The following is a 12222-nucleotide window of genomic DNA, read 5'->3' as shown; positions in this document are numbered from 1 at the left end:
CTGTTTAAGTCCCTTAGAATCCCAACCTGTTTAGTCTTTGCTCATAGGACAATCCCTCCAACCCAGGGATCATCTTAGTGAACCTTCTCTGAACTGTGTCCAGTGAAACGATCTCATTCCTTAAATACGAGGGAAAAAATTGCTTACGGTACTCCGGAAGCTGTCTCAGCAGCACCTTGTACAGTTGCAGTGAGACTTCCCTACCCTTCAACTCCAACTCCCTTGAAATAAGGGCCAATATTCCACTAACCTTCCTGATTACCTGCTGCCCCTGAAAACTAGCTTTCCGTGTTTTGTGCACGAGTACCTCAAATTCCTTTGTACTGCGGCTTTCTGCAGTTTTTCCCCATTTAAGGAGACCATGCAACTTCATCAACTTCCTACGGTTGTAGTGATTATTCCGGATGAAATGTAGTGGTACCTATTACTATCATGCAATAAACTTTGTTATTTAAGAGCAGCATCCTCTGTTAATGCTCTACAGTGGAGTGTCCTTGACCATTAATCACTCATTTGAGCTGAGACAGAGCAGCAACAAAGGAGGACTGGTGGCAGTGAATTATTTCCAACTCACTGGTAGAGGTGGTAAATACCATGAGGTGCCAGAGGTGGTCATGCCTGGGGAAATACCTCATTAGCTTTCACGATCATTATACCTACGTGTTGCTGCTCTCCTGTTCATTGGCATGATCATTAAAACAGACCTGGACAAGATTCGCTTTTGTCTTCCCGGCTATCAGTTTCTACGTCCTGCAATTTTTTGCAAACGATGCTCCTTCATACACCGTATTGGGGCTGTATATAAATGCTCAAGGACAGCAGGTACGGCAACACTACTGAGTTCCTCTCCAAGCTACTCACTATCCTGACTTGGAAATATGTTGCCATTCTTACACTGTCGCTGGGTCAAATTCTGGAATGCCCTCCCTAAGTGCATTGTGGATCCACCCACAGCAGGTGGCCTTCAAGAAGGCAGCTCACCACCACCTTCTCAAGGGCAACTAGGGACAAGCAATGAATACTGGCCCCCTCCAGTGACACTCACATTCCATGATTGAATAAAACTAAAATCCAACATGACATGTTATAGACTTCATGATTAACATGCAACAAATAATGTCTATGTACATAAATGTTTATAATTGCCCTTTCCAGAAATACTGCTCCCAACAGGGGTGGCACAGTAGCTCAGTGATTAACACTGCTGCCTCCCAGCAACCAGGTTCAATTTCACCCTAGGGTGACTGCCTGCCTGGAATTTGTACATTCTCCACATGTCTGCGTGGATTTCCTCCCAAATATGCGTAGACAAGGTGGATTGGAAATATAGGGTCATAGGGCCAAGGGTGGGAGCGTGGGTTGCGGTGAAATGCTCTTTGGACAGTTGGTGTGTACCTGATGGACTGAATGGCCTGCTCCCACACAGCAGGGATTCTATGATTTGAGCTTCTGGGAATTGTGCTATGAGCAGTTTATCTTCTGTACCATTCCCCGTGTCGCGCTATTCACAAACTCCCCTGTTGATAGTTATTATACCAGCGACAAAAGGCCAGCCCGTTACGGTCAATATTGCTCCTTGTTTCTTTCTTGTTGCTTTTATTGGGAGTGGGAGATTTGAAACGCGCTCTCTGTGGCCTTCTGCTCATCGTAAACAATCCTTTCAGAAGGCACAAGGCAGTTTAGGTGTTGAATCTTAACCCTCAACAGAATTACATTAACACTAAAAGCTCTCACATTCCCAAGGAACAGGAATGTGAGGACACGTCAAACATTGGTGCACAATTTAAATATAAAGGGGGCGCTTTGCAACTAAGGTGTTCTTTTGCACTGAAGAGTTGTGAATCTTTAGAATTGTCTACCCCAAGGGGCTGTGGAGGTTCTGTCCTTCAGGATGTTTGAAGTGAAGATGGTAAATTTCTGATTACAAATGGTGTTCAAGGCCATGGGGATAATGTGAGTAAAAGGCATTAACTGTTTGATCAGTCGTGGCTGTAATGAGTAGCAGACCAGGCTCAACGGCCTAGTTCTGGTCCTATGCTGGATCTCCAGTACTTCAGTTCGGGGTGATCCAGAATCCTTATAGAATCCCCATAAGAACAAGGGGAGGCCATTCAGTCCCTCAGGTGTGTTCTACCATTCAATGAGATTATGATTTACCCATGACCACATCTACACACCCTCTTCATTCCATGTCCTCGAGTGCCTTTGATAGATTTGTGACTATGTCAGCTCTTTAATGAACAATTAGTTCAGGGATCAATTGTCATTTGTGAGAGATTCAGACCTTGACCACCCTGTGTGTGTGGTTTAGTGTTCTATCACTTTACAGTTGAAAGATTGGGTTTTAATGTTTTCGCTGTGCCCCTAGTCCGAAATTCTCCAACCAGTTCATTGATTTTCCCCACTCCATCCTGTCTGGTCCCCAGATTATGACTCATAAAGACTGGGGACAGGGTCTTTGAGTGGGCTTAGGGAATCTTTTAGGTAGATCCCACTTCATGCACCAACCTTTAATGACATCCAAACGAAACTCCACAATTTATAAATACCTCAACCTCCTATGATTCAAGGCAGGGCAGACATTCTGCACAAGCACCTTGCATACCAACATTTCTAGAATCTCTCACTTCATTCAGTCAGCTCCCTCAGAAATATCCAGAAAACAAAATCAGACACTATTTAAAGAAGTGCCTCTCAGGTCTAGTGTAACTCCAGGATAGCACACACGCACACATCTAAACATTCACATATACACAGGCTGACATGGGCATAAACACTGAACAAAAAACAAAAAAACTGCAGATGCTGGAAACCAGGACCAACAAAAAAAAATTAGACCATAAGGCCATAAGACATAGGAGTGGAAGTAAGGCCATTCGGCCCATCAAGTCCACTCTGCCATTTAAATCATGGCTGATGGGCATTTCAACTCCACTTCCCTGCACTCTCTCCATAGCCCTTGACTCCTTGTGAGATCAACAACTTGTCAATCTCTGCCTTGAAGACCCTTACCGTCCCGGCCTCCACTGCACTCTGTGGCAATGAATTCCACAGGCCCACCACTCTTTGGCTGAAGAAATGTCTCCTCGTTTCCATTCTAAATTGACCCCCTCTAATTCTAAGGCTGTGCCCACAGGTCCTAGTCTCCCCGCCTAACGGAAACAACTTCCCAGCGTCCACCCTTTCTAAGCCATACATTATCTTTAAAAATTACTGGAGAAACTCAGCAGGTCTGGCAGCATCTGAGGACAGAAAGCAAAGTCAACATTATGGGTCCAGCAATCCTTTCTTCAGAACTCTGAGGTACTCATGCCCGTCTGAAACTCTCCTCCCTTTTCCCTAACCCTGTCTCTTACTGAGTTTTTTTTTATCCTTCTGCTCTTTGATGCTGAACTATTCTGTATTATGCAAAAGTTTTAGTTTTATTCCACTGTGCGCTCACTTAATGTTTTTGGACACAACATAATGTTGAACTGTTCTGTCGCCTTCACCTCCAAGCACAATTTTTTGCCCAAGCATCCTCCCCCCGTCCAATAGACCCCCTTCATCAACCTCTAAGACTCTCTCCCCACCTGGACCCCCCCCTTTGGCCTCTCACCCGTACTCAAACTGTTCATTTCAAACTGCCTTAATTTCTCTGATCCCACCTCACTAGTCCAAAGATGAACTGACTACAGCCTGTGCTCTCAGATCCAATCCTGGCTTTGTGATCAAGCCTGCCAACAAAGGTGCTGCTGGAGACGGCAAGAACTGCCGATGCTGGAGTCAGAGGCGATAGAGTGTGGAGCTGGAGGAACACAGCAGGACAGGCAGCATCAGAGGAGCAGGGGAGTCAACTTTTCAGGCCTAGATGCTTTATTAGCGCTGGGTGGAGGACTGAACTCTACATCACAGAGTTTGAACACCAGCTCTCGGACACCCTCCCACATTGTGTCTTGGTCCGGGGACAATCTGGAGGAGGTCACGGGACCTGAAACATTAACTTTGTTTCTCCCTCCATAGGCACTGCCAGCCCTGCTGTATTTCTTCATCCATTCCCGTGCTTCTTTCTGAGCCGAGCTTACACTGACAATATGATACTCATTCAGTCCTTAAGTTATCTTTGAATATTTCCTAATAAGTTCATGAAGCCATTCTGAAGCACTGAGATTCCTTTTGAAATTAACTGTTTCTCAACTTTTACACAGATTATGAAACTGTTCGGAAAGGGGGTTTGATCTTTGCTGTTGCTGCATTCTTCGTGGGAATAGCCATTATCCTGAGTGAGTTTCCAATCTCAGGTTTACGGATTAGTAACAGAAGTGGCTGCTTTATATTCCTTTTGACATACTGTCGAGGTCCCATTGGCATCATCATTTTGTAACTTCACACTCGGAACACTCCACACGCTGAATGTCACCCACATGTCACATGCACAAGCAACACATGCGGACACTCCACATGTGCACGGAACATGGGATACAGCACTTCTATGCCCAGATACATCCCGTAACATTCACCTCGACCCTATTAGCTTCACACTGTGCCGTCCAGTTGAATAAATTATACACTAAATTTCAGAGAGTTATCGAGAGCTCCTTCGGAAAGAAGCATTGACTGGAATAGTGAGTCAGGCTGTATTCAGGGGTTGAGAGCGCTCAGGGCTGGGATGCATTGTTAAATGAATAAATGTCCCAGCTTATTGAATGATAATAAAACAGCCCCACATGATGTCTCCTTTGTCACTGCAGGCAGAAAATTCCGATGTAGAGGCAAACCACTCAAAAGGTATAATTTAAAGATTATTTTGATCAATTCTCACGAAGTTGAATAAACAGGTGTCTGTGTGACTGGGTGCTGACAATCTCTTCTTGGTGGTTTCTTTTAGATCCCAGGACGAGGATGAGCTTTAGCAGACCTTTAGGTAGGTCACTCCTTTCACTGTTTGTGAATCACACGCTCAGTCAGGAAGAAAACAGAAGAAATGGGAACTGCAGACGCTGGAGAATCCAAGATAACAAAGTGTGAAGCTGGATGAACACAGCAGGCCAAGCAGCATCTCAGGGGCACAAACACTGGCGTTTCGGGCCTGGACCCTTCATCAGAAAATTTCAGCTTTTGTGCTCCTGAGATGCTGCTTGGCCTGCTGTGTTCATCCAGCTCCACACTTTGTTATCCAGGAAGAAAGCAGTGCGCGTGCGCACACACCACTTCCTCAGAAACGTTACAACGAGCATCATATATGAATGAAACTGAACAGACTGCAGTCACATCACTCATACTGTCTCCTTCCACTTGCCCCAAACTGCCAAACCCCAGCTTTGAGACCCTTATTCTGCAGAGGTCACCTGTCACTCCCACTGGTCTCCCACATTCCACCCTCTTGAAACTTGAGCTCATCCAAAACTTCGCTGCTCGAGTTTTAACTTTGTGTGGAATGAACTTCCAGAGGAAGTGGTGGATCCAGCTATGGTGACAACATTTAAAAGACATTTAGGTAAATACACAAATAGTAAATGTTTGGAGAGATATGGGCCAACACGTGGGATTGGCTCAATTTGGGATTATGGTCGGCGTGGACTGGTTGGGGCGAGGGGTCTGTTCCTATACTGTATGGCTCTATGAATCTGATCCCTGTGCTCATTATCATCTGCTGTTTGTTTTTGGTCAAGCAAAGGGTGGCACGGTGGCTCAGTGGTGAGCACTGCTGCCCCTCAGTCCCAGGGACCCAGGCTCGATTCCACCCTCGGGTGGCTGTCTGTGCGGAGTTTGCACATTCTCCCCCTGTCTGCGTGGGTTTCCTCCCACAGTCCAAAGATCTGCAGGTCAGGTGGATTAGCCATGGGAAATGTGGGGTTACAGGGAAGACGGAACAGTGTGGAATTGATGGGCCAAGTGGCCTGCTTCCATACTGTAGGAATTCTATGATCTAAAAGTTCTACATTCTCCCACAAGAAATATCCTCTCCTTGTAGACCTGTCAGGATTTTGTATGTTTCAAAAGCGATGTCCTGATTTTTAAATTCTCATCTTCACAAACCTCTCACTCCTGTAATTCTGGGCCTCGCTGATTTTCATCACTTCACTGTTAACAGTTACATGGACCCCAAGCTCTGAACATCCCTCTCTCTCCTACTTTAAGATGCTCTTTCTATTGAGCTATTTGTGTGTTTCATCAACTGACCCAATACCTCACTGTGGCACTCGTTGTCAAACTTGGTTTTGTGATGAACCCGTGCAGTACCGGGGGACAATGTGTTCTGTTGAGTGTGCTATATAAATGGCTGTTGTTGTAAGTAGAGCTGTCCTGCTCAACAATCCAGCTTCAACCATCTTTGGACATTCCAACATCAAAGGAACAGTCTCATGTAGGAGGAATGTGGGATATTGGACCAGCCCTTAGCCTCAAGCAACTATGTGTGGCTCCTCTCATAACCATTTCCAAGGATTCATGCCCTCTCTGTGAGTGAGTGGAGTGAGTGAGTGAGGGGGAGAGAGAGAGAGACTGGGCCCACACTCGGCTCCCCGCTCTGGACGGCTCTGGTGGTGCAGTGGTAGCGTCCCTACCTCTGTGCCAGAAGGCCCGGGTTCAAGAGGTGTACAAGTCGATTACCATCAGGAAATCTCAATTCCCCTCCTTAATCCTTTTTTCAGATCAGGCCAGTCTCTCTAATCCATTGGAAAGATCCCCAGTTTCTACAGCAGACTACAGAGGGCTGGAGAAACTCAACGGATCTGGGAGCCACCATGGAGAAAGAGTAGGGTTAACACTCTGAGTGTGGCATTGCTGCCTCAGAACACTGTTTGTACAAAGTCTGCAGCATTCTCCTCTAATCCCAGGAATCTACATAACACTTTTCACTCAAAGCAAAGTCACCATAGTCCCAGAGGATTAGAGACAGACGGACACAGAGAAAGAGAGAGAGAGAGAGATAGATAGACAGAGAGAGAGAGACAGACACAGACACAGAGAGAGAGAGAGAGGGAGACAGACAGACAGAGACAGAGACAGACACAGGGAGAGAGAGAGACAGACACAGAGAGAGAGAGGGAGACAGATAGAGAGAGAGAGACAGACACAGGGAGACAGAGACAGGCACACGGAGACAGAGACAGAGAGAGAGACACACACAGACACACACACACACACAGGGAGAGGGAGACGGACACAGACACAGGGAGACAGAGACAGGCACACGGAGAGAGAGACAGAGAGACAGACACAGACACACAGAGGGAGACAGAGACAGGCACACGGAGACAGAGACAGAGAGACAGACAGGCACACAGGGAGACAGACACAGAGAGAGAGAGAGAGACATACAGATAGGCAGAGAGACACAGACACACAGAGAGACAGAGACAGACACAGGGAGACAGAGACAGGCACAGACACACAGAGGGAGACAGACACAGACACACAGAGGGAGACAGACACAGAGAGAGAGAGAGACATACGTACAGACAGACAGAGAGAGAGAGAGAGAGACAGAGATATGACTGGGGGTGGTTTAACCAGAGGGTCACCAGGTTGAGAAGGAGAGTTCTCCCGTGACTATCTTGGCCAGGTGGGAGAATTGAACCCACATTGCTGGTGTCATAAACCAGCCGTCCAGCCACTGAGCTAACCACTACCTTTCTCATGAGGCAATGACTAGATCTGTAACCAGGAGGAGCCAATCGGTGTGTTGATAACTTCAAGCATTTCCGCTTTCCAATCAGAGCCTGTAGTGCTCTCCTCAGCCTTTGAAAGCACTTCTTGGTGAACCTGTATCTCTCCGCTCACCACCTTCCGAATACTCACTGACTGTGCTAACTGCAATCTGGTGGCTTCCCAATAAATCAGAGCAAAACCCATCAGCATCATGCCTTCACCACCAATCCTCGGCCAACAAAATCAATCCGCCCCATGGTTAATCACACAGCATTGGACATATTTATCTAGTATTCTTAATGTAGGAACACATCTAAAGGTGCCGGAACATTACAATCTTAGTCAGCACCTTACGCAGTGCTCTGAAAGCGCCCTTCAAAAACTGTTCAATCTGGTGAACATGGAGAAATGATTCCCAGCTATAAGTGACACCAGGTCCCAGGATTCGTTATTATTTGATATTCCCTGATAAATGCAACCAGAAATTCAGGAGAAACCCCTTTACAAAGAGAGCAGGGAAAACGTGGAACCCTTAAACTCTGGAAGTAGTTGAATTTTAATGGGAAGCTGGATAAACATAAAAGGGAAAAGAATAGAATAATTTGTTGATGGGCTGAGGAAGCAGAAAGCGTGAGGAAGTTCATGTAGATCATCTAGGTTGGTGTGAATCTGCAGGGCCGAATGGCCTGTTTCTTGCTGTAAATGTTTGCTAATATTCTATGTTTTACCCAATTATTTTTCTATCAGGTTCGTGCTGTGAGGCTGGAGATTTGATTATCACCACAATCAAACTCAGAACAAAACAGCCACCGGAAATATCATCGCAGCAGTAGTCTGGGATCGCTGCTTCATTATCATTGTCCTGAGCATCTGAGGGGGCTGGAAATCTTTAATTCTATCCAAACTCTCAGTTCACAGATACCAGGTACCAACAGAAACTGCCAGGCACCTCCCTGAGCCATGAAATTAGAAAACCACTGAATTAACATGTAGGAGATGAATAAATGTAACCTGACCCTTAATGTGTACTGTTTTTACCTTCTGCACAAGGGTCTAGGCCCAAAACGTCAGCTCTCCTGCTCCTCTGATGCTGCCTGGCCTGCTGTGTTCATCCAGCTCTATAACTTGTTATCTCAGATTCTCCAGCATCTGCAGTTCCTACTGTCTCATTCTACCCTCCCTGCTTGGTCAATAAACTGTCAGTCACCATCTTGGAGTGAACCTCTGCTGCCATCCTGTGGCGGCACCTAGTAGTACAGTTGTAAGGAATAGTTTGAATTAAAACTCTGGGATCAAGAACAAGTCAGCAGTCTGCAGCATTGAGTGGATTTCACTTCAAGGGCTGAAGTGCAGAAGGCGAGGAGGCAGATTGGGAGCAATCAGATTTCTGATTTTTGGACAAAGGAGGAAATACCTCAGAGGTGAGACACTTGCGAGGCTCCCACACAATGGCCACAGTCAAACACAGAGAAACTCAGCAAGTCTGGCAGTATCTGTGGAGAAAGAAACAGAGTTAACATTCAGTTTAGTAAAACTCTTCTTCAGAACTTCAGGATAATAAAATGTGAGGCTGGATGAACACAGCAGGCCAAGCAGCATCTCAGGAGCACAAAAGCTGACGTTTCGGGCCTAGACCCTTCATCAGAGAGGGGGATGGGGGGAGGGAACTGGAATAAATAGGGAGAGAGGGGGAGGCGGACCGAAGATGGAGAGCAAAGAAGATAGGTGGAGAGGGTGTAGGTGGGGAGGTAGGGAGGGGATAGGTCAGTCCAGGGAAGACGGACAGGTCAAGGAGGTGGGATGAGGTTAGTAGGTAGCTGGGGGTGCGGCTGGGGGTGGGAGGAAGGGATGGGTGAGAGGAAGAACCGGTTAGGGAGGCAGAGACAGGTTGGACTGGTTTTGGGATGCAGTGGGTGGGGGGGAAGAGCTGGGCTGGTTGTGTGGTGCAGTGGGGGGAGGGGATGAACTGGGCTGGTTTAGGGATGCAGTGGGGGAAGGGGAGATTTTGAAACTGGTGAAGTCCACATTGATACCATATGGCTGCAGGGTTCCCAGGCGGAATATGAGTTGCTGTTCCTGCAACCTTCGGGTGGCATCATTGTGGCAGTGCAGGAGGCCCATGATGGACATGTCATCAAGAGAATGGGAGGGGGAGTGGAAATGGTTTGCGACTGGGAGGTGCAGTTGTTTGTTGCGGACTGAGCGGAGGTGTTCTGCAAAGCGGTCCCCAAGCCTCCGCTTGGTTTCCCCAATGTAGAGAAAGCCGCACCGGGTACAGTGGATGCAGTATACCACATTGGCAGATGTGCAGGTGAACCTCTGCTTAATGTGGAATGTCATCTTGGGGCCTGGGATGGGGGTGAGGGAGGAGGTGTGGGGACAAGTGTAGCATTTCCTGCGGTTGCAGGGGAAGGTGCCGGGTGTGGTGGGGTTGGAGGGCAGTGTGGAGCGAACAAGGGAGTCACGGAGAGAGTGGTCTCTCCGGAAAGCAGACAGGGGTGGGGATGGAAAAATGTCTTGGGTGGTGGGGTCGGATTGTAAATGGCGGAAGTGTCGGAGGATAATGCGTTGTATCCGGAGGTTGGTAGGGTGGTGTGTGAGAACGAGGGGGATCCTCTTGGGGCGGTTGTGGCGGGGGCGGGGTGTGAGGGATGTGTCGCGGGAAATGCGGGAGACGCGGTCAAGGGCGTTCTCAATCACCGTGGGGGGGAAGTTGCGGTCCTTAAAGAACTTGGACATCTGGGATGTGCGGGAGTGGAATGTCTTATCGTGGGAGCAGATGCGGCGGAGGCGGAGGAATTGGGAATAGGGGATGGAGTTTTTGCAGGAGGGTGGGTGGGAGGAGGTGTATTCTAGGTAGCTGTGGGAGTCGGTGGGCTTGAAATGGACATCAGTTACAAGCTGGTTGCCTGAGATGGAGACTGAGAGGTCCAGGAAGGTGAGGGATGTGCTGGAGATGGCCCAGGTGAACTGAAGGTTGGGGTGGAAGGTGTTGGTGAAGTGGATGAACTGTTCGAGCTCCTCTGGGGAGCAAGAGGCGGCGCCGATACAGTCAGAACTTCAGACCTGCCATAACAGTCAACGTCCTTAGTCTGGGCGTTGAAATGAAACAAATCCATTGGGGAGCGGGTGATTAGCTTCACACAGTGCACCTTAGCAGTTGTTTTTGCACCGTAAGTTCTGTGTTTGAAATGATTACTGGGTGACATCGTGCATGGTTGTTTCTTTTTATTTACTGATGGGACATAGGCTGCACCGGCCAGGCCCCATCTTTATTGTCCATCCCTCATTGCTATTCTAGAACTGCTGCCGTCCCATGTGCTGTAGGTAGACCCAAAATGCCCTCAGGGAGGGAATTCCAGGATTCTGATCCACCGACAGTGAAGGAACGGAAATACATTTCCAAGTCAGGATGGTGGGCGGCTCGGAGGGCAGCTTGCAGTTGGTGCTGTTCCCATATGCCTGGTGCCCTTGTTGTTCCAGATGGTAGAGGCTTGGAATGTGCTGTTGAAAGATCTTCTGCAGTGCGTCCTGTAGATAGTGCACTGCTGCGACTGAGCACCAGTGGTGGAGGGCGTGCATGTTGAAAGGTGCTGCTGCTAATTACATCGAGTACCTTGTTCTGGTGGTTTTGATTTTACTGCCTGTTGCCAAGATGTTGTCATCACTGATCATCATGATGGCACACGCTCGCCCACTATATCCGCCGGTCGTTAGCTCACATCTCCAAGGTGTGAACATCAATGTTTACAACCTTCAGCTCGCACTTGCAAAAATCCTGAAAACACATTGTTGGACATTGAAGCCTTGTGGCTCCTACTGCTTCATTACTTGGAAAATCCTCTACCATGTGATAAAAAGTGGAAGATGCTTGAGTGGAGCATAAACATCAGCATGGACTAGCTGGGCCCAATTGCCTAGTTCTGTGCCATTTATCCCAGGTACCTCTCCAGCACACGTCCACCTCTCCACATGTTCCTCACTTGAGATGTAATTTAATGGCTCATGAAGCTTAATTCTAACACCCTCATAATAGCAATGATGTTACACACAATTCATATGATACACTGATCACTAAACAAACCTGCGGACCTACAGAAACATGATAACATTACTTTAATTACAGTTTTGCTGAACTCTGAATTGCAAAGTAGATAAATCATGGTCATTTTATACAGACTGTGGCTGAGGACCAAACGTGATATATGTGGACAGATCTCGTCTGCATATTACAAAGACAAAAAAAATGGAATTACTGGAAAATGTACACGAAAGAATTACTGAGCAACTATACCAGATGTGAGATGTTACAACTGTCAGGAGAGAGAGAGAAAGTACATTGGGAGTGGGCGATGATGGTTACAATGTGTCTGCAGATACCCAAAGGCTCTGGAAGGTGATGGAATTTGAATGCAATTTCACAAATCTGGAAGATTAACTGAGCCTCAGTAATGGTGACCATGATCAATTTTTGGAAAATTCCATCTAGTTCACAAATGTCCTTTATAGAGGGAAATCTGCTGTCATTCTCCGGACTGACCTACGTGACTCCAGACCCACAGCAATGTGGGTATCTCTTTACTGTCCCCT

General features: G+C 47.3%; 1 protein-coding gene across 1 annotated transcript in view; it reads left to right on the top strand.

Annotated features, from left to right (window-relative positions):
- The window catches only part of fxyd6 (FXYD domain containing ion transport regulator 6), a 64147-nt gene extending 55493 nt beyond the window's left edge, over positions 1–8654 (top strand). The window contains exons 14-17 of the mRNA XM_059638933.1: positions 4188–4262; positions 4731–4767; positions 4868–4903; positions 8380–8654. Of these exons, the coding sequence (XP_059494916.1) occupies positions 4188–4262; positions 4731–4767; positions 4868–4892 (137 nt within the window). The 3' untranslated portion in view covers positions 4893–4903; positions 8380–8654. The remainder of the gene's footprint in view (positions 1–4187; positions 4263–4730; positions 4768–4867; positions 4904–8379) is intronic.
- Positions 8655–12222: the final 3568 nt, after the last annotated feature.

Source organism: Stegostoma tigrinum, chromosome 32 (assembly GCF_030684315.1).
Source record: "Stegostoma tigrinum isolate sSteTig4 chromosome 32, sSteTig4.hap1, whole genome shotgun sequence".
NCBI lineage: Eukaryota > Metazoa > Chordata > Chondrichthyes > Orectolobiformes > Stegostomatidae > Stegostoma > Stegostoma tigrinum.
The sequence above is the reverse complement of the archived record's forward strand: the minus strand, read 5'-3'. Positions and strand labels throughout refer to the sequence as shown.